The following is a 21,975-nucleotide window of genomic DNA, read 5'->3' on the forward strand; positions in this document are numbered from 1 at the left end:
CTTATTCCGTTTCTCTCACCCTCCTTTTCTCTGCCTCTTCTCTATTATAGCAGATGCAGCTGGACCCTCACAAACTGGACATGAACGGGAAGCTGGACCTGTTCAGTCGACCCCCGGCCCCAGGAGTCTTCCCGGGGTTCCCGTACCCGCACGACCTGGCGCGACCCCTCTTCTCTTCCACGGGTCAGTGGGGTCTCCCAACTGCAACGTTGAAAAAACAGACTGTTCAGAACACACCTACAGATATTATCCCAATCTCAAACCAAATGGGGCTTTTGTCTTTATGCAAACGAGCTGTTGTTAAATTCATGGCCGCGTGTCAAAATTGCTCTTTCCACCGACAATGAAACATTTTTTTTTTTTTTTTTTCCCGTTTTCACCTCTCGTGTTACGTTCACTTAATTGTAGTGCTGTTGTAGTAAATGTGTTGCCAGTCGAGGGAGTCAGATATGTCTATGAATATGGATGATTCTCGGTTAGGTAATTGACTGATTTGCCCTGCGTTGGAGGGCAACAGAGAGGCGAGCAGCCTTTGACTGGTAATTATGCAGTGGTGTGTCATAGACACTCGTGTAATTGGTTCTTTCATTAACAATTCATGAAATATGGGTGAAGGCAACACTGATTTGTAAAAGAGGCCAGCTTTTTGCACAGTCAGTATCTCACCTCGATAAGCAGCTTCACACACACACAAACTGCAGCTACAAAAAAAGAGAAAATATCAATTGCTAATTTGCTCTATGGCTTTCCTCAGCCCTTCCATAACTCATCTAGCTTGTAATTAGCGAGTTAGAGTTGCTGTTACAGAGTAATGCTTACTGTCCACATTTTAGTCATGGCCAATCTCACAGGTCAAAATGTTAAAGGTCACCATGTCAACGTTTTGATTGTTTGTGGCTGGGTACGTCTAGTCCCTAGTTTGAGATTTTATGACTCTCTAATTGGACGATACTGACCTTCCGTCTCACCGTCTCTTCTCCCATAGGCTCTGGCCACCCGGCGCCCTCCCCCTACGGCCCCGCCCCCCACCCCAGCGGCTTCCTGCCTCCTAGCCATTTGGCAGGTAAGTGTAAGTAAACCCCACGTTTGCATTTTTTTTTACCCTCTCCTCCCCCCGCCTCTCTCTCTCGCTCTCTCTCTTTCTCGCACTCATATTTCAAATACATTACAAGTCACCGGGGTGCGGTAGGACGGCTCCGCTTAGGTCCAGACATTTCTGGTTTTGATCGGAGGTTCATTCGAAGGTTAATATGGACTCCGGGTCGGCCGGCGGAGCCATCCGGTTGCGCCACCTCTTGAGCCGGCTCCCACTTTGCGGTCGCGGAGAACGAAGCGGTCGTAAAAATCAGCCCGTACGAATCATAGCGCGCTGCCTTGAATAACCCCCGTCTGGGATGATTGACAAGGACGCTGCTGGCCTAGTATTTCCAATTTCCAGCCCCATTTTTCATCCCTCCTTTGTTCCGACAAAAGATTTTTTTCTTCACTTCCCGGCACTCCTGTACGCCTTCGCGTTGCCTTGGAGAGCAAGGTAGATGGCAACAGCAAATATGACCCATTACCTTGATGCTGTATTTTCTATGGGCTCTTAAAGTTGAGTTAGTCTTTCATAGGCAGTTTTTTTTTTTGATTGCGTTTTTGTTTTCTATGTTTTTGGGGTTTTTTTTGTTCTTCGTCTGTTCCATCTGAGACACTGTTTGGGTTCAGAGCGGCAAGGTGATTTCACGGAATAAGCCCTTGAGTCAATCCAATTTGAGCTTATAAACACATGGTGCACTGAGGAGAAAGATTTAGTGGGAAAATCCTGTCCAGGGAATTCAAGTGTGAGGCAGGAGAGATTTCTCAGTTGTTGTCTTTTCTGATTTATTGACAAGCCCCAGTGCTGCAGTCATTACAGCACTGGAAATCCTTAAAGCCTCATCTGTAGATAAATTCTGCATTTCCTGAAGTATTTCTCCTGAATTAAAATGTGATTGCACATTATGAGGTGATCACTGTTGTTCACTTGTCAGGTGAATATATATATATTGTGTTTTGCCTTTAAATTTGGAGGCTTTAGTCTACCTACAGATGTATGTGTGACACTCCGTTGCCTCAGTCGAGCACCAGCAGACACCGATGCTCCAATCAAGTCATTGTAGTCCGTCCAGCCTGATTTACCCACACTTCCCAGCCATAGTCCATTTCCAGCTCAGCTCCACACAGCACAAAACTCATTTTCCCATCAGGCAGTGCAGGTCCCCTAGCCTCAGCAGGGTCAGAGGCGCTGCGCTCCGCTCCGGGCCAGCGGGAGCGAGTCCAGCGTCCAGGAGGCCTGGCTACTGCAGGATTACCAGGCAGAGAGCTATAGGGCGGCAGTGCTAAAAAACCACAGCTCGCTTGTAAGAGAAAAGCCGAGTGGAACGGGCGGGGGGGCGGGGGGGGTAGCTACTCTAGCCAGCCCCCCTTTTGCTAATCCCTGTTTGGCATTTTGCAGATCCTTTCAGTCGCTCCAGTACCTTTGGCGGCCTCGGCAACCTTTCAAGCAGTGCCTTCGGAGGATTAGGCAACCCCTCGCTTGGTAAGCGCCGGCCCCCACCCTACCTCCCTCCCTCCCTCCCTCCCTCCCTCCTCCATCCCTCCCACCTCCCCACCCCCACCCCCTCGATCTGGCCCCCGTGGCCAGCAACAGAACAGAGCAGCACAGCGTTAGACCACAGGGAGAGCCAGGAGGGGAAAAAAAAAAGAAAAAATCAAGGCACTTAGCTCTGCTTCCTATGCCAAAGCAGCCCTAGCCCAGGGAGGACCAACAAGGCAGGCAGCACAGCACAGCATAGCACAGCACAGCACAGCACACACACACACACACACCCCTCCACTTCATCCACCAGCCACATCCCCAATAGCCCGGCTTTAATCTGGCTGCACTACTGCCAACACGCACTCCCAGGCCCGCTGTTTGGTTGCTATTCATCTATTAATTATTCGACAAGCCCTTCGCACCACCGTGGAGGGCTCTCTCTCTCTCTCTTTCCCTCTCTCTTCCCCCTCGCATCTCTGTCTTTCTCTCTTTCTCTTCATCCACCCCCTCCCCTCCCCATCCCTCCCCCCCCCTCCCTATTTTCCTTCGCCAAATCGGTCACCCTGTTGCGAAAATGGATGTGATTGGAATAGACACGCCATGGAATGCTAAGGTCTCCCTTGGCTTTTCACAGCTCTCAACTCCAGAGGGCAATTGAGCCCCCTCACCCCCCCACCCCCACCCCCCTCCGTTCATCCGGTGTTAAAAAAAAAAAAATTAAGGGCCCTGAGAATCAAGAGCAGTGAATGGGGAGGGGAAGGAAAGGCCCTTTGGTCCAGCAGCAAATAAGTACAGAGTTGTTGGAGGGGGGAGGTGGGGGGGGGGGGGGTGGCATTAACCTCTAACTGGTCTTTGTAAGCAGAGCTTCAGTGAGCGAACCTCCAGAGGCAAAGAGAAAAAGCAGCTTTTGTTGTTGCGTCTCTTCTCGTCTTATGTGTCCACGAGGAGGTTTTTGGGGCCCGGTTAACTCACAGTGGGTCCCCCTCTCCTCTCCCCCACTCCCTCCCCTTCTCCCTCTTCCCCTCTCCAGGCTCCAACAGCATGTTCGGCCCGAAGGAGGGGCCCGGAGGCCTGCCCGGCTTCGGCAGCCCCCACCACGACACCTGGAACAGGCTCCACCGCACCCCGCCGTCCTTCCCCACCCCGCCCCAGTGGCCCAAGTCGGCCGACGCCGAGAGGAGCGGCTCGGCCAACAGCCACGAGCGAGAGCGGGAGAGGGAGCGGGAGAGAGAGCGGGAGAGAGAGCGGGAGAGGGAGAAGAGAGACTCGTCCATTGGGAAGGAGGAGAAGGATAAAGACAGGTGAGTTGTCAGTTTGAGTCAATTCTTTCGTGTTTGTTTTAGCCTACTTGGGAGTAACAAGTTCATCTTGTTGCTGTACTTTGTAGCTTTTTTGTGTCCTTTTTGAGTAATTTTTGGATGTCAGTAGTTTTCACTTTTTTACCTGTGTATGCTTTGAGTGAAGAATAATATTTTGCTTAATTTTTAATTTGCATCCATTATTCATTTTAGAGTACAAATTTTGTTGTCTCTTGATAAGCATCACATAAGAAACTGGTCATAATCGTGTTGAATGAATTCTGTTGATTCATGCTTTACTCTGTTTATGTTTTTAAAGAATCTAGTGTGTCCTCTTGTTTTTTTTCATTGAACAAAGTTCTCTTTTGTAAAAAAAAAACATAACTCAGAGCACATTTAAAATTTCCTACATTTTTTTACTCAACTTATACTCAAGTAGATTTTTACATTATTTTGGCACTCTTTCCACCCGAGTACCAGATGGGTGTGAGGTTTCCCCTCCACATATAACAATACAATACTAGAAAGTGTGATTGACAACTTATCTATTTGGATTGTCCTTATGTACTAAACACCAACCATTTGGCATTCCAATTGTTGGCTGTTATTATTACTAGTATATATCATTACTATTTGACCTAGGTTTGGATTTTAAAAAATGACTTTTTTATTAACTGTTGATGATTGTATTGGGACTATGATTTGATGCTGTTTTTCACTTCACTGTGTTGTTTCAAAGCATGATACGATGATCATGTTACTTTACATCATTGATCCCCCAAGAAAGTAACTTTTGCTAGTCACCGTACACACAACAATAGGGGATAGAAATATGAATATGAACATTGCACGCTCATAACAATTTTCTGCATCCGACATGATTATGATTATCTGCATAAGCACACCAGTACATGATCACAACAATAGATACGTGGACACTATAATGACTTCTTTTCAACCTGGTGATTGCTTGTGTTGTGGATGATCAGATAATATTCAGACAAAAACACATAAAATCCAGATGTAAATGCAATCAAGATGCATTGAAGATTCAATCACCCAGATGCATTTGGCCACATTAACACCAGTGTAAATGTAATGCATCTCCAATCCATATATTGCAACAAGATCTAACAAGGAAATGGACAGAAATCAGACAGACAGCTCTGATAGTAACATATTTATCAAAAATGGATTGTCATGATCCTCATGGATGAGGAATGAGGGAAAGTGGTGTTTACTGTCAATTTTAAAGGACGTAAACATTACGATGATTCATAGCAGTCTGCATTTTTGTGAGGGAAAGAGACATCTGATTTCAATGTGTACACTGGAGACATATTTTAATGTCAAGTGCAAATGTAATCCAGCTTCATCATACTTAAACACAATCCAGATGCAAGACGCATGTTCTTGATTAGCATACACATTGCACTCCATACTAACTAAGCTGCCTTTTCTTTGCCTCTGTCATCACAGGGATTCAGTGGATCGCAACCGCCACTCCAACCGTTCGTCTCCGGCGTCGGCGCCGGTCAGCTACCAGATCAGCAGCCTGATCCGCTCCAACAGCCAGAACTCCAGCGATTCGGGACGCCACCACAGCAGCAGCGTAGACCGGGTCCGCGAGGCAGAGAAGGAGCTGCTGGAGCGCCACCGAGAGTCCTCAGTGCTGGGGGACGTTAAGGTGAAGGAGAGCCGCTCGCCTGGCAAGGAGGCGCTGGAGAGGAGACCCTCAGAAGACTCCATCAAATCCGCGCATCGTTCCCCCTCCCCGTACTCCAAGGCGGTGATCAATGAACAGGGCATGAAGATGGCGGGCGGGCCCCCGCCCACACTCAAGGACGGCGAGAGGAAAGAGCCCCCGCCTGCGGAGCTCCTCCACAAGGTGAAGAATGACATGAAGATTAAGGAGGAGAGGAAGGAGGAGCAGGAGGTGATGGTGGTGAGCTCCGAGCCCGCGCCCCAACCCCCGCCCCAAGCTCCCCCCGTTCCTATGACCCAGCCCGGACACCCCCATCACCACCACCCGCCTCTGTCCCAGCAGCCGCCGCCTCCCTCCCCGCGCGGAAGTGAGATGCCCGGCCCCGGCCTGCACGGCGTCCCCATGGCGCACTCGCTGCCCCTCTCCATGAGCGCCATGCACCAGATGGGCAGCCTCAACGTGCTGGACCGGGCCCGCATGGCTCCCTTCATGGGGGTGAGCCCTCTGGCGGCGGGGCGGGAGCGCTTGCCCCACCCGGCCTTCCCCTGGGACCCGCTGAGAGAGGCCTACCGCAGCCTGGACCTGCAGCGCCGCATGGACTTCCAGCTGCGGGCCGAGCAGGGGCATCGCTTCCCCAGCGTGTACGAGCAGGAGCGGGCGTACCGCGAGAGGGAGGCCCACGACTACTCCCATCACGAGCACCTGCTGGAGGTGCGCAGGGAGCACGAGCGCATGAGGCAGCAGGCGGAGGAGCGGGAGCGCCTCCACCTGCGGGAGGAGCTGGACCGGGCGCGTCTCCATCAGCTGCACCAGTCCCCCATGGAGGGCCACCTGCCCCACATGCCCCCCTTCATGCCCCACCTGGGTGGCATGCCTTACCCCAGACTAAGCCCCTCCACGGGGACACAACGGCCTGCTCAACAGAACGCCCCCCACCGCCGCACTCAGTGCCCCCCCTCCCCTTGTACCAGCAGGCAGCGCCAGGCCGGCCTCGCCCAGGAGGACTACCCCCCTCACCACCCAGGACCCCCGGGACTACTCCCCATCCCGCAACCCCAAAGAGGTAGAGGCACGGTAGCTTCCTACACAAAACGTACACGAACGCTTACTAGACGCACTCACAAGCCCCACTCCCCTGCCCCCCCCCAATTGGAAATCTTATTGTGAACAAAATGCACTGCTTTTCGCCAGAGAAGAGCAAAAATCCCCAAGGAAATGGTATGATTGTACAAAGTAAAGGTGTGTAAGGCTGATTAAGCACATGCCATGACTTTATCTTCAGTGGACTGGAGGTCGAATAATGTCGGTAAAGAGAACACAAATATGTGTATGTTTATATCCGACTTAAATATTTGATAATTATTAATATATTAATCCAATACCTTTTTTCGGCTTTGTGCGAAAAGAGAGATCCTGAAATGAGTTTGTACATTTCCTATCCTTGTTCCATGTATAGGTATCATTTTTATGAATTTTATGTATTTTGTGCATTAGTCACTCCTTTTCCAATATTTATCCCAGTTGATTGTGAGACATATCCATTATGACCCACTGTAAGGACTGGATTTTGGTTTCAACCTTCTCAACAGTAATTTAACCTCATGGTACCAGGCTATCCTCAATGATGACAATGTACAATGTTACATTACCGATTTGTTTCGTTCATTTGTTTTGCCTTTGAGATATGCAGATAAATATATATTATGAGGTCTTTGTTCGGTCTCTGTAAAGAAAACTCGTGTAAATAACTTGTTGATAATTCCTTCGCTGCAGAATTACCATGTAAATTTATTAGGCTTTTTAAATGTTTCTAGAAAAACAAAATTAAATCAAACATGAAAACCACTTCCCTGTTGAATACCATGGTAACAGACAAGCCTGGCCAATGGAAGGGAAGTATGAAGGGAGGGTGTTGTAATGGGGGCCTAGAAGGATCATCTGCAATCTATGCAAAGCGGCACAAAGCACCCTAACGGAGAGACCACCTGGAGGGAGCAGCGGATACTGGTGATACTGAAAGAAACTCGGATTAACACATGTTTATATTTGCCAATGGAATAATGATGGAATTCTAAACTTTTAAGACTTCCGGGTCACAAACTGGACCAGAAGCATACAGCCCCAGACAGAAAAGGAGGACACTTTTTAGTGGGCGGCAAAAGGACTTTCTCTGTCAACCTTGTGGTGTTGTGCAGTTGTTTTTCTTAGACTCTTGTATACAAAACAAGTAGAGTTTTAGGCGTGCAAAAAAAATGAAAATGAACATTCATGGTTTAAAATGTACGGAATAAAGTTTGGACCTAATGTCAGACATTTGTTGCTTTGTCTTTCATGCTGCCGTTTGTTTCCAGTGCTGACTACATCCAGTGAATTTGTCTGTAAACCAAACCTACCGAGTGGAATGTTGATTTGACGATAATGTATAAATCACTGGGAGAGATAGAGTTTTATAGGTTTGCCAATAATGCTCGTGCCTCAGCACGCCAGCATTACAGTATTTGCTCATCTCATATAAAGCTATTACTTTGAAATCATAAAGGCAACAGACTTGGCCAGCAGAGTAGCCTAAGCCATCAGATCGTTTGACCGTAATCTGTCATACATGGGCTGCAGAGCTCTCCAGAGGGGATCGATGAAATTGGGGCAAGGCAATAGAGGGTGGGACTAATAGGACATTGATTTTGTATGAAAGCAGGTTTTGAGTGTTTGTGTTGCAGGTAACCGGTATTGACTGGCAGCCCAGCGGCATATTGACCTGCGGTCTGGACTCATTAAGAGGAGCAATGCCTGGGAGGCAGGCTATCGGATGGTGGAGGAGAGGCTCCTCTCTCTTCCCCTACTCCTCCTCTCCCCTGCTCTCCTCATGCACTCATCTGTTTCTCTAATGAGGCCGGAAGGCGCTCTGGAGTGGGCCTAGGAGGGGGCCCTGAGGCGCCCCGGCCTGCTATTGACGAGACCTCTACCCCGCTCGCCGCCTGTCCAGAGACGGCCAATTCATCCTGATAATGCCCCCGACTCCTCATCTCCCCGCCGTGCGCCGCGAGACCCACCAATCCTGTCCCAGGGTATCAGGCCATAATGACAGCGTGGATCAAACCGTGGCCAGGTCATTAGGGGATGTTATTGAAAATCAATGGCGCTCCTGTGTCTCACACACTCTCCAGCAGGGTTTTTTAAAAGGGCTCCTGGAAAAGACTGCCTGCCAGAATGGGGCCGGCGTATTGGGAAGACTTAAATCACTATCACTTTCAATTTAGGCCGCCGGTAATTGAGCCACATATTCCTCCGACGGGTAGCATCTGTCGGTGGCCAGCATCACTTTAGCGCTGTGTGCTTTTATTCCTAATCATCTAGTCAACAGCGGGTACTTAACCCCCGTACTTGTTACTGCATAGTGATTTTTCCTGTAACTATTATTTACCAAGCAAGCTTTTGCAGAAGAAAAACACACACCTTACATTTTCCCCCGACTCAATCACTCTGTCCTGTGCTCTATTCATTTTATGGCTGAGTGTGGAACGGCCCTCCGGAGATGAAAAGCTCCATCAATTTCACTCATTGTCTGGCAAGGTCAATTTATTTCAGCACACAGTCCATCATCAGATGGGAATCAATTGACACATTGCCTAGCATATCCAACCCAAGGTGGGTTATTACAACGTCTGCAATTGTCAGCTCTTTTCCACAGCAATTCTTCAAACGTGTCAGGCCTTTCTTCTTGGGACTGTATATGATTTTCTACCTTTCATACAATAGTTTGTTCATAATTTGGAACATATTTGCCATTTGATGAACAATGCGACTATGACAGGGCTTCGTGTAACATCTTGTCGCGAAAAAGCGACTGTGATACAAGATTGGGTTTTTTTAAATACATTTTTCCAGTATAATCCCAATTAATAGGATACAGCGGTATCTGAGGTAAGACATTGTTTTTTTTGTTCCGCTAATCCCCAGCATTTATCTGTGAGAAACCTCAATGCTGAGGGTTTGGGATTGAATTTTCATGGTCTCAAATACCTCCAAAAAGCTCTTGGCACAGAGCTCACCCCAGATTCAGCGAACAGTGGAACAGGCCTTGGGGGCCTTTATGGAGCACAATGGCAGCTAATAACACAGTGCCAAGCTAATAAGATGGGCAACGAATGAATGGTTCAGTCCAAGCTCCTTTTCTCTCTTGCTCGCTCTTCCCCCGCTGATAAAACATGTATGAAAGCGTTTCTGAGCTGCTATGTAGCGGCTCCCCAGACTTTCCCCCAGCGAGGACTAATGCATTAGTTCCCATTTGAAGGCTGTTTTGAAATGGAGATTGGTAATGAGACGGGAGGCCCCCGCCATGATCACATTTGGATTGCCGGGGGCTCCGCTGGGCCCGGTGATTTGGGAGACCGCGGTTCTGCTCGCAGTTCAAGCCCATCTCTCTGCGGGGGTTAGCAACACCCTGACGAGGACCATTCTGCGGCGCTAAACTATATCTGAACTGTGAACCGAGGGAGGGAGCGCCGAGTCAAGGGCTTTGGCAGTGTGTCCCCGTCGCAGCGGCTCGCTGTAGCCCGCGCAGTGTTTTCACCACCTAAAAAGGCCAGCGGCGCACATCCTTCCATTTTGTCCGCCATCTTTTTTTAGCCCTCGACGTCAACACAGCGGCAGCTGACAGAAACCAGGCCAGTCAGCAGTTAAGGAGCTGACTTGGAAACAGCCAGACGGTGTGAATTCCAGACCCCGGTGACAAAGTGCTGTCTAATGTCTTTGCACCTCTGGACCTATGGCAAATATTCTCGCTATCTCACACCACCACCGCTATGGCCGTGCGAGGAGACCGGCCAGCCCAGACTAGGAGAGTGAAAAGAGAGGCGTTTCAAAACAGAAGAACCTCAGAGAGCTAGATGTGGATGACAGACAGGGAGGAGGAGGTGGAGGAGGAGAGAATTAAGGGAGATGGAAAAGGAGGAGGCCCAGAAGCGCCACTGGCCAAAATAAGTTTTCCATTTTCATTCAATTTTGAGGATTTTTCCACCATTTAGTGGAACCTCACAATCTCCCACACTGGCCATATTATGTACACAAGCCATAAAAAAAATGAATAACATTTATGCAGCTGGGTGCGTCTGGCAGCGGCGGTCCTCTCATTCGGGGGGCCCCGCAGGACGCGGGATGGCACCGTGCCGCCACGCCACCCTCCCCAGCTTTCTGCTCTATGTATGGGCACTAGACAAGAGAAGACTTAGGGGAGGGGGTGGGTGGTGTAAAAGGAGGCTCTCGAACGCTTAGAATGAATTTAACAAAAAAGGAAAAAAAAAAAAAGAGAAAAGATTTCGAGGCAAATGGAAGGCCATACACGACGCGTCCAATTTGGCACGGCCAACGCACATGATTAGCCGTTGAGACGTTAATCAAAAGTGGCTCAGTATTTGAAGGGGCGGCGAGAGGCACTGCCAGCTGGTGACAACATGGCTTGTGTGCGCGGGCCAAGAGTGAAGTTTATTTGAATGTGGATCTTGTCGTGACCGTATTTCTCCAGAGCTCAGTTAGCGGAGCGTTCCCTGGCTCATCACTGGGATCGCCTCAGAGCCGCTTGGCACCCGGCGAGGCGGAAGTTTTTTTCCAAGCCGCAGAATGAGAATTACGATTTCGGTCCGTCCCCTCTGGTGGTGTGTGGATATTCATAAGCATTTATTCTGTTTGACGCTGGCAGAGATGCAGCACCTAGTACTTGGCGCCGGCGCGCGCGGGTTTCCTTTCCAAACGTGAAATTATTAAATGGACAGAGGGGTTGTTTTTACAGCATATGAATTCATAACACCTTTAAAAATAAAACATCCCATCTTTCCACATAAAACCTTGGGCTCTCTGTAGACGAACGGTAATGATTCGTTTCACCTCAAAAACCTCCTAACTGGGCTTAAATATGAAGCTATCTTTATCCAGCGTTCCCACATACTGTACAGTTATGCCAATTAGCACTACAACTTTGGAGGTTGCAGACCAAACCAATACACTTGTTTCACAAATTTTCTTGAATCGAGTGAGTCCACCTTATATCAAGATATTGTCACTCGTATCAAGAAGATTCTCCAAACATTTTATCTCCAATTTATCTCACCCCATTTAAGAAAACTAAGATTTTAAGAATTAATACTAGTTGTACTCAGTTGTACTAAGAAGTAATTTTCAGTGAGGGGTTTTTTTTGGGGGGGTTTTCAGATATTTCGCAATCATAGTTAACCATTAGTTAGTTCCTTATGGAAACTACTGAAAGCAGTTGTCCCCTGCATCGGTTGTTGTTGTTGTTTGGAGGTTGAAACCCTCCCATCCAGCTCAGTTTTAATTACACTCAGTAGACCATCAAACTGGGAGAGTACCAGTATGGTACATTTTGTGTCTTGTGTATACTGTTTAAATACCATTAGCATAAAAACGTGGGTAAGTCCTGAACTCCAGTCGGTGGTGGACAACACCATTACAACAATGCCCCATAGACTTCAATTTGCCAGTTAATGGAATGTTTATCCTGAACTTAATATTATAGTAGCTCTATCAGTCCCAAACCAGGACTTGTGTCACAGTCACTTCACCTGTGGCATCACCAATCAAGAAAGATGGTGATTTATGCAGATCATTCACCGTTGGGCAAGTGAACAACATACGTAACAGCTGAAACTCGACGGTATTCCTCTCTAATACACTACAATAGTAGTGGTGTAACCACTACGATTAACATTTGATAGGTTCCATGTGTTGTTTGAGCTTGATACTGTCCTCATGTGAGGGGGTTTCTCTCGCTGAACACTGGAGCCTTCCTGCTTGTGCCAGCACAGAGGAAGGCACACACCGCTGTGCACAGAGCGCCCACTGCTTTTGGACTGTATTTGTGTCATCAAAGAGTTATAAGCCTTTTTAGTCCTCACTCTGTAAAAATAACAAAGGCAACTACGGCGGGGGGGGGGTGGGGGGAAGCGGGGCAGATCCTTAGCGAAACCGGCTTCGACAGGGTAATTCGACATTCCAGCCTTGGCCCTGCTTGCCACCCCGGCTTCTTTGGAAATCTGTCTGGCAGCGAACGTGCTTTGAAAGGCTCTTATCTCCTATCTGGGCAGGAGTTCCATGCACCGAGATAACAATCCCTATCTTATCTCGCTCTGTTCGTTAATGTCACAGCTTAAGGGGCTTGCTCTTCCACTTGCAATGGGGCTTGCAGAGCGGATTGTTTGCAGATTAGTCAACACAGGCCTCTGGAGGTCTTGGAGAGCGTTCAAAATGCTTGCCTTGTCCCGCAGACGTTCTTGTATGCACACATAGGCGCGCTGGCTGCCTCCTGTTTGCCTGTGTCAAATGGCAGGAATACCACACAGTGGCTGCTAGGCATGATTACACACAATGATATCTACAGTAGTACTTATCATATCAGACAAGCCAGTCGTACAAGCCAAAACAAAAAGGTGCATGATAGCAACCAAAGGCAGATGTTGTTGGTGACGTATTGAATGCTTTGGGGATGAAATGTTATTTTTGCCACTGATTAGCACAGAGCCTTAATCAGTGATGCATTTTTAACCAATTTGTAATCTATTGGAGCTTATCAAGCTAGGGAAACGTTCAAGCTGCAATATTTCATGTGCTCCGTCCAGTCTGTGCGGCCAAATTCATAATTATCGCTTTGTGACACAAGAGACCAGGCAAAGCTCTATTGACTTCAGCCATCTGGCTATCTCGCACAACCCTTGGCTACACAGTGGCTCACTCAGCGATTGATTGGGGTGTTGAAGGCCAGCTATTTAACACATCAGAACAACAAGTACTGCTATCAAGCTGGCCCCTCTCATGCCTCGTTTCTGTGCCGCCCAAGAATGTCTCTTATCTCTCCCCTTCTGCTTGTTGGTTTAAGCCAGACAGCATATGCCCACATTCCCCCTATAATACACCGTTGTGGTTTTGGTGCAGCCCTGACAGACAGATAGGTCGCGGTTGAGAAATGAGGGAGGGAATTTAACCCTTGCTTGGGTTCCCTGAAGCTCAGAGGCCGGTAGTTTCTGGCAAAAGCTCTCTTATTCCACGCTGCTTCTGTGATGCAGCCACTGGGGGAATGCAGCACCAAAAGGAAAAAGAAAAAAAAAAAAACACATTTTCTCCCCCAACATGCTCTCTTGTTGTTGTACCAGACGAGTGACAGATGAAAATAAAGCCCTGCGTTCCATATCATTAAACCCTGCTCTCTCACCTGATTATACTCTGATTAGCGGCTCCATTCTTCTCCCATTATTGTTACTTCTAGTGAAACAGGCCTGATAATGTGCACTCGCTCGCGAGATGCACAACCTGCTCATTCCCATCTCTGATTCTTTGTTGTCGCCGAATGGTTTTTAAATGAAAAGTGCGAGCGCGGTGTAATTATAATTCCGAGGGTATTATGAAATCGAATATCACAATGAATGTAATTTTATTTGCTTGTAATCTCTCTCACCCAGGCTAATAGCCGTTTTCAAAGGGCACGCTCGGGGGTTTTAAACGGCGGCACATCTCTAAATGGAATGGCTGCTCTGCTCTCGTGCTCGCCGGCTCTGTTCTTTTGTCTTTGATATGCAGGCGAGAGCTTGACAGTCTGGGAGACGTGGGAGATTTGTCGGCCTGTGATCTCCCTGCCTCTCTGACAAATGAGTGCCTTTGGCAGGGCTGCTGGAGGTACGCTGCCTCTGCCCTGCTGGAATCCTGATGAGACACTCCGGAGCTGCTGGTAATGAAGTCAGGGCACAGGACCAACCTGCTGCCACAAATGACCTTTAATCTACATGCAGGTCATTATGCATGCAGTAGCTCAAAATTGCATATAATCCTTTGAGGCGCATTTTTAAATTTCACTTTGCAAAATAAAAAAAGGCCAAAACAAGCAATTTAAATCCCTAAAGCAATGCCCCCTTTAAAAAAAAAAAAAGTGCATTCAAACTAAAAATTCCTGTTCAGTTGCTTATTATGTGAAGGGAAAGAAGCATTTCACCAAAATATGTCCACCGCTGTACATGCATGTGTCTCCCATTTCCCAACATTGTATGTTGATGTTTTAGCTGTATTCATATTTCACTAGTGGAGCAATTTAGGATGCAATCACCACCCAGTCAATCTTTATTACACTGGACTCAACTGCTCCACCAAGCACGCAATTGCTTGACATTGATTTCGTAGATCCTTTGAGTCTGCGTAATTCCTCACACATATTATAGCAGAGAACTGTACTTTGATGTGTCTGTGCAATGTAAGACATTAGCGGAAAATTATGACCTCAATATTTTAATCCCCAGAGGACGGCTGCTCCCGTTTCAGCTCAGCACCGCGATCGCCAGGAAATAGCTGGTATCGATTCTGGACATTTCCATTCCACGCTCAGGCGTCTGAAATCACAGAGCGTGCACAATGCAACCCAACATGGTTGCCCTTGATTTCAGCTGTGGGCTTCCAGCAGCTGAATAATGATTCATAGGAAGAACAAGCACTACCCCTTGTGGCCCAGCTGGCCCAGTGCAGGGTGGGTAATGGCACCTCCAGCTGCTTCTGGGCCCCTCCTGATAAGTTAACCTTGTGATAACATGCTAATGCCTGATTAATGTTGCAGTAATTAGACACAGCTTTTCACACTCAGTTAAGAGGACATCCTCCAGCAATTAGCCCGAGCCGGAGAGAGATAATTTCAGAGAGCACAACGGAGCCACGTTCCTCTGCTCTCCTCCATTCCCATTTGGCAACATTAAGGTTTATTTTCTCATTATTAATTACTTGCTTGATGTTTTATACAGCTGCCACAAGTAATCTTTGATCCAATTAAGAAATGCTGATTGACAGCGTGGGCGTGGGATTCATTATGCCGCATTCAATTTAGAGTTGTGACCTTATCAGAGGATCTGCTGAGGATTCAGTGTATGCCACTGATTCCCATCTAAATGTTATAATTTCCTCTAAGAATATATTCTGCATGGATGGCACATCATTGTGTGTGTGCGCATGTATATGTGTGTGTGTGTATCTGTGTGCCTGTATGTATGAGCCTGTGAGTAGGCGGCATGTGCATGCGTTCTCCTCTCCAGACAGACATCTAACAATGAGGAATGGATGCATTAGTGAGGAGAGGCCCCTGTACTCATCAGCCTCCACACTGCCCATTAATAATGCACTGCCGGGGAATAGGGGGGGGATTGCTGAGATTAGTCCTGCATTAAGGACTCGTTTGCTATTTCTATTACAGAGATGCTTTGGTCTTCCTTAAACAAGAAAGATCAGCTCACTTGTAATTGAAGTTTATAAAATCCTATATCAAAGTTTTCAGTGGTCCCACAAGGCCGGCAGCGTAATTCCTTTTCACCATGAACAGCAGCCAGAATCAGTGGGATTCACGGATATAGATATGGTCATTGTAGGCAATATAAATGGATGGAGGTTTTTTAATTTAGGAGACATTATTGCAGCTATATCAAAAATTGACAGTCATGTTAATCATTCATCAGCTAATGCATCATTTATAAAGACAACCTATTAAGCAGACCAAGACATTACTAGTATAAGGTTACTATTGGCTACTGTATGACAGTGTGAAGAGTCAAGCAGTACATTTTTGTGAAGAAAATGAGTATTTTGACAGTAGATCAGCCTAGAGTTTACATTAAAATATCTTCTGAGTTCCGTGATTTGATAGTATATCTTCGCCTATCTTAAGAAAAGGTATTTCTCAGTTTACCTTATCAACCATTAAGTTCATTTCAGTTAATTTGCAGTCAATTCAAATTTTCATAAAGTTGACATTTTAAAAATGCCAAAAAGCGAGTACATGCTTAAAAATCTAATTGCATGCGGCATGCATTGCAAAATGATTGGGGAAATGTAACTAGATGAAGAGAGTAGTAAATGAGCTATAACTCTAAATGACACCAGTAATCTCCTTTAAGCCATCTTAATAAGAGTCTTTAAGAGCTTAAAGGGGAATACCACTCTATTAATATGAATTCATATTTGCTATTCCTGTTGTCTAGCACACTCAAATCAATATTTGGGAACATGATCAACTCTCTCCCGAAGCAAGAAACCAGAGAAGTAAGATTCAAACCTGGGATGTCATCAATATCTGGAGCTGATCCATTGATAATGAATGGGAGACAAATTTTTGTGGACTGATAGAAGGCTTAGTCACATTGTCGCACTAAAATGAAAAATGACTTTTTTGCCTTGTTAGCTCATTCTAACTATCATACCATGCATCTGAATTTATGCCCCCAAAAATCATCATGTACCAGGAGGCGTACATTAAAATTCCAACCAATAAAACCATCACAGATTTTTTAATAATTTTTGAATAGTCCTTCCATTCAAATAAAACTGCCTTTCTCTCCCTACCTGAAATCCATCAATGCACATTTCCATCAATGCACACTTCAAAAACATGACAATTTTATAAGCCAGGGGTTCTCAAACATTTTCATGTCACAGAACCCCATTTTATAAGATTTTGTCCCAGGACCCTTATGGAAGACTGTTGTTTTGTTTTGTTTTGTTTTTGTACTGAATTGTATAACTGTCTACACTGTAGTATGGGGAGATAATAGTGATGATAGTGAAACCTATTAGAATAGTCATTCTTATACATTGTCTAATTGGGATCATTTCCAGTGAATTAAATTGTAGTGAAATTAAACTATTACTCATTTTGCTGGGGACCCGCTCAAGGACCCCTGAGGTTCCCAAGACCCAACTTTGAGAACCACTGCTGTACACAAAGGTCTTGAAGGAATAGTTCACCCAAAAATTACAATTTTGTCATTATCTGCTCACCTTTATGTCAATCAAAAAACCTGTTAAGTTTGTATATCTACATAACACATAGTTTGCTGCTTAGTGCAGCTCCATGTCAGCCTTCTCCAAAACAGTTTAAGTGGCTGGGAACTGTTTTTTTAGAGTTCCAAACAAGGCCAAAAATGGCTTTAAAATTACTCCAAACAGCTCATGCAGCATAATCCAAACAATTACACCATGAGTCCAAAAAACCTAGGCCTATATTTATACCAGTATACACCAGCACACCCAACCCTTTGAGTATTCACGCTCTGATTGATGTGAACACGCAACCTTTCCCTAATTCTGTGTCCACCGGGTGCAGACGCGGTGCATGAACTGGCATTTTCTGCCAGTACGTTCTTTTTCCGCTTCTCGTCTATTTTTTCCAGACCCGTCTGTGTCTGTGAAGCATGGAAATATACTATTTATCCAGCTCCTGGAGCGGTGGCATGAGCAAATCCCATTCCATGCAGCAAAGGTTCTCCTCTTCTGCTGGCATTGCCTGACGTATCCCACAATTAAAACCACCAGATTCCCAATGCTCTCTCTCTGTAGCTGAGGGTCAAGCTGCCTATACATTTCTCACTCATCGCAAAGTAAAGCGCAGGTAGACAAGAGACAAGAACCTTTCCCCATTCCAGTGTGGGTGCGTGCAAGTGTGAACGCTTTGAAAAAACAATGGTTTTAGTGAAGATAGGTCTTTTGGACTGTTTGGAATTGTTTGGCTTCAGAACACTTGGATTATGCTGCATGAGCCGTTTGTCATTTCATGGTCATTTTTTGTCCTTTTTGGAACTCTAAAGAACACGTTCCCATTCACTTCAGTTGTTTTGGAGATGGCTGACATGGAGCTGCGCTAGCTAACTCGCTGTGTGTTATGTGGACGCACAAACTTCACCAGTGTTTCGACTGACATGAGGTAGAGTAGATGACAAAATTTGCATTGTTGGGTGAACTATTCTTTTAAGAATGCTCAGAACTTTGAAGAGTAATTTAAAGGGGGGGTTGTTGATGGGCTGGGTTGCTGTTTGTAGCAGACATAGGACCACACAAGTTCAAATCTACCTTTATACTGGGGGTGGTAACATTTTTTTTTTTACCAAATTACATGTCTTAGGACTGCATCTCCAACTGAACCCCGGCTGCTCATTTTAACCACTGGAGGGTGAAGCCAGGTTTAGTGAGATAAATGCACCGGCACATTTGGGCTCAAATGTTGACAGTATGACTGGCGCTATTGTATTCATAACTAAATACCAGTTTACAACTCAAAAAAAGTGTTTTAGTGTATAGTTACTATTTTATAGTAACACATAATGTGCTTTACCATCATGCTAGTAATTATTTTGTCAGAGCATGCATTAGGTTTTTTTTCTTTCTTTCTTTTTTTTAAGTAGTAGATGTCCCATTTTGGAATGAAATTCTTTAGCTGTAAAGTTGACCTTTAAGGATTATTGCTTTAACACCATTGACCATTTTCAGCTAGTAGTATGACAACAGACCATTAGTACTAGCAGAAGGTAGACTCTGCATACATATGTTTGCATTCACGTCTTATAAGGCCTATAAGCACCTCAAAAACATGTTGTTTTTTTTATTTCTTAAGAGAATTCAACACTATTCAAGCCTCCTCACAGCTGAAATTCTTGCTGCTCTAACCATTCCAACATCAACACAGAGAAAGGTTTCTTTTCATGGATACAACAAAACATACTCATTGATCATTGTAATTATAGATGTTCATAATAGTGTTTCAAATTGCTGCACAAGTTCCATTTTACTTCTACAAGATATTGCCACTCAAAACTGAGGACAAAGTGCCTCCCTGCCTCCTATTTACTGCTACAAAGTATGTTGTGATATTATTGTTGGTGATCTTAAGGAAAACTGTTGAATTAACAAGCTTATTAATAAATCTGGAGGACAAGCCTTTCTTGACAGCGAGCCTCTTTATTATTTCCTAATAAAATAAGGTATGCATTGCTCCAATATGTCAGAGCAAAATATAAATTAATATGATTACCCTATTTTTATATATTAATCTTCTATATACTATTATACTCTATACTACTATAAATAGTAGTAAGAATACTATTTCCTATGTTGGATTAGTTAAAGCCTCAGTCCAATGCTATAGGTACCCCCTGTTGAAACACTATTGCCTCACTACTGGCTTTGTTGATGTTTTGATTCAATGGATTTTTGGCTTTTGATAGAAGGACTGATGACATAAAACAGCTAAAAATCTGTATTTAATATATCTTGAGGCTGGAAAGGGTTTATTTACATTCACTTAATGTTTTTGTTATTCACGTAGTGTAAATATTTTCTTTCTTTCCTTTTGTGTGTCATGGCTGTGAAGATAATATCAAATTAATATAGAATTTCCCATGCAATCCACCCCAATCCAATCAAATTTAATTCCATTAAAGAGGGCACAATTGCATTTACATTTTAGGCATTTGGCTGACACTTTTATCCAGAGAGACTTATGCTGAAGAACAAAGTGCAGCCTCCACTCATCTCCAGCTCCTTATTTGTCAGTTAGACCCATCCGAAGTGATGACACTCAGCTCCAGCAGCCGATAGCCGCAACAGACAGGCCGGGCGGGGGCTTAAAGGGCCTGTCAGTCAGGCCCTTATCTGGGCCAGACAGGGGGAAGAGAGAGGAAAAATAAAAAGCGAGAGACTTCCACAGACGCTCCGGGACCCTCCATTCACTCTGAGAGCTGTTCAGTGCAGGAAGCTAACACAGATTAACTCTGTTTGTGAACAGAAACACGTGTCCCTTGCTGACACTCCTGTCACGGCCTGTCATGCTTTCACCTGATCCTAGTGAGTGAGCATGGGTCTCCACCACACTGCAACCAACACCCAGCTGAATATTGTTGAAACAAGCAGCATTATCTTGAAACTAATGAATAATGTCCATTTCAAGGGACTGACACTCGTTTCAAGAAAATTCTAGAATAACCATCAAGAGCCAACCATCCTACTTTATACTCATCCAACTTGCCATCTACAGAAATGTTCTGATGACACCTCTGCAGCTGGATGGATTACAGCTGGAGTGGACAGCGAGTACAGGGCAGTGATTGCTGACTCTGCAGCATGGAGAGAGAGGAACTCCTTGTTCTAAAATGTCAGCAAAACAAAATAATTTGCCCTGGACTTTCATCGGAGGAGGGAACCTGCAGTCCCTATCAGCATCCATGACACGGACGTGGAAAGAGTGGACTCATATAAGTACCATCTCTAGAAAGGGCCAGTCCAGGATTTTCCAAGAAATTTATGGCTTTAACAAAATGCTTCTGATGTTTTATCGCACTGTTGTTTTTAGTGTTGTGGCTTCTGTATGCTGGGAGTGTACAGAAGGGTTACCTGAAGAAACTGAACGAGAAGGCTAGTTCCATTGCTGAGGTGTCTCTTGAGCCCCTTGATGTTGTAATTCAGAGCACAGTGGAAAAGACTAGGCCTGACCACTCTGTCCTGATGAGACACATGTCCTCTTTTAGTGGTCGTTTTACTGCACCCAAGTGCTGCACTGAACGCTTTCAACGCTCTTTTATAGGCTACCTACTGCAATCCGCACTTTTTATAGCTTGAAGACATAGCCTGACTTACTGACTGATTGTTTTTAACTTTGTATTGTGAGGTTGACTGTTGCTTTTTATTTATTTAAGTCTATTTAGTTTAGTCTGTCTGTCTAAACTATCTTTTTTCCATGACACCAGTTCAACCTCACCCCCAGGCTGGTTCTCCTCTCTCAACTCCACTGTTAGCAACTTCTACTGGAAAGGCAAAAAATCAAGCATCAAACTATCCACTCTTTAGAAATCCAAATCTCTCAGAGGTCAAGGCGCACTAAACTTTTACTGTTATTTCCTCGCAGTGTAACCACCGTATATTTCCAACTGGATAAATAGACACTGAACAATCAGCAGCCCAAGACATACCCATTGCAAACATCCCTTTCATTGACAGTTCAATCAAGACGCACCAATGTTTTAATGATGAAACCATCAAGACAACTCTTACAGCTTGGTGGAAGGCCAATGATATCCTTCAATAAAAGTTCTCACCCACTTCACTTACCCCAATCTGGCACAACCCCATGTTAACCATTAATAAAAATCATTTTATCTTCCCCCAATGGAAAGAGCGAGGAGTAACCTGGGACACCTGCTCAGTGACGGTCTGCTCATGTCCTTCAACCTTCTCCAAGATTCAATATTCCGGACCACTGCTAGTTTCAATACATTCAACTAAAAATCATCATTAACAAGATCAATAGCCTTCACAGTCAAAAACTCCTCTTTCTCAAACTAACCAAAAATATATCTCAAATACACAAGATTCTTCTCTCTCATGACAACTCTGTTTCACTGGACCTCTGACCTTCAACTGCAGCACTCAAACATAGACTGGCAAACCATGTGAAACAATACTTTCTCCATGATAGGCAACTCCAAGACACAGTTAATACAATACAAAATCCTACATAGAACACAAATCACCACTCACAAACTCCACTTTATGGGATACAACGATAATGACAAATGCTCTCATTGCCCAGACTCCAATGATGACCTTTTTCATGC

General features: G+C 45.4%; 1 protein-coding gene across 5 annotated transcripts in view; it reads left to right on the plus strand.

Moving 5' to 3' along the window:
• fbrsl1 (fibrosin-like 1) overlaps positions 1 to 7,872 on the plus strand; it is a 160,259-nt gene extending 152,387 nt beyond the window's left edge. For 3 of the 5 annotated variants that reach the window (XM_071545308.1, XM_071545307.1, XM_071545309.1), the window contains 5 exons: positions 51 to 183; positions 986 to 1,063; positions 2,477 to 2,560; positions 3,591 to 3,861; positions 5,338 to 7,872. In XM_071545308.1, the coding sequence (XP_071401409.1) occupies positions 51 to 183; positions 986 to 1,063; positions 2,477 to 2,560; positions 3,591 to 3,861; positions 5,338 to 6,730 (1,959 nt within the window). In that variant the 3' untranslated portion in view covers positions 6,731 to 7,872. Of the gene's footprint in view, positions 1 to 50; positions 184 to 985; positions 1,070 to 2,476; positions 2,561 to 3,590; positions 3,862 to 5,337 lie in introns of all 5 variants that reach the window. The other 2 variants (XM_071545305.1, XM_071545306.1) reach the window with 2 other exon arrangements.
• The last annotated feature ends 14,103 nt before the right edge of the window (positions 7,873 to 21,975 follow it).

Source organism: Centroberyx affinis, unplaced genomic scaffold (assembly GCF_046629955.1).
Source record: "Centroberyx affinis isolate AG114_WGS23_722 - 3 ecotype Tasmania unplaced genomic scaffold, CSIRO-AGI_Caff_v1 ptg004852l_1, whole genome shotgun sequence".
NCBI lineage: Eukaryota > Metazoa > Chordata > Actinopteri > Beryciformes > Berycidae > Centroberyx > Centroberyx affinis.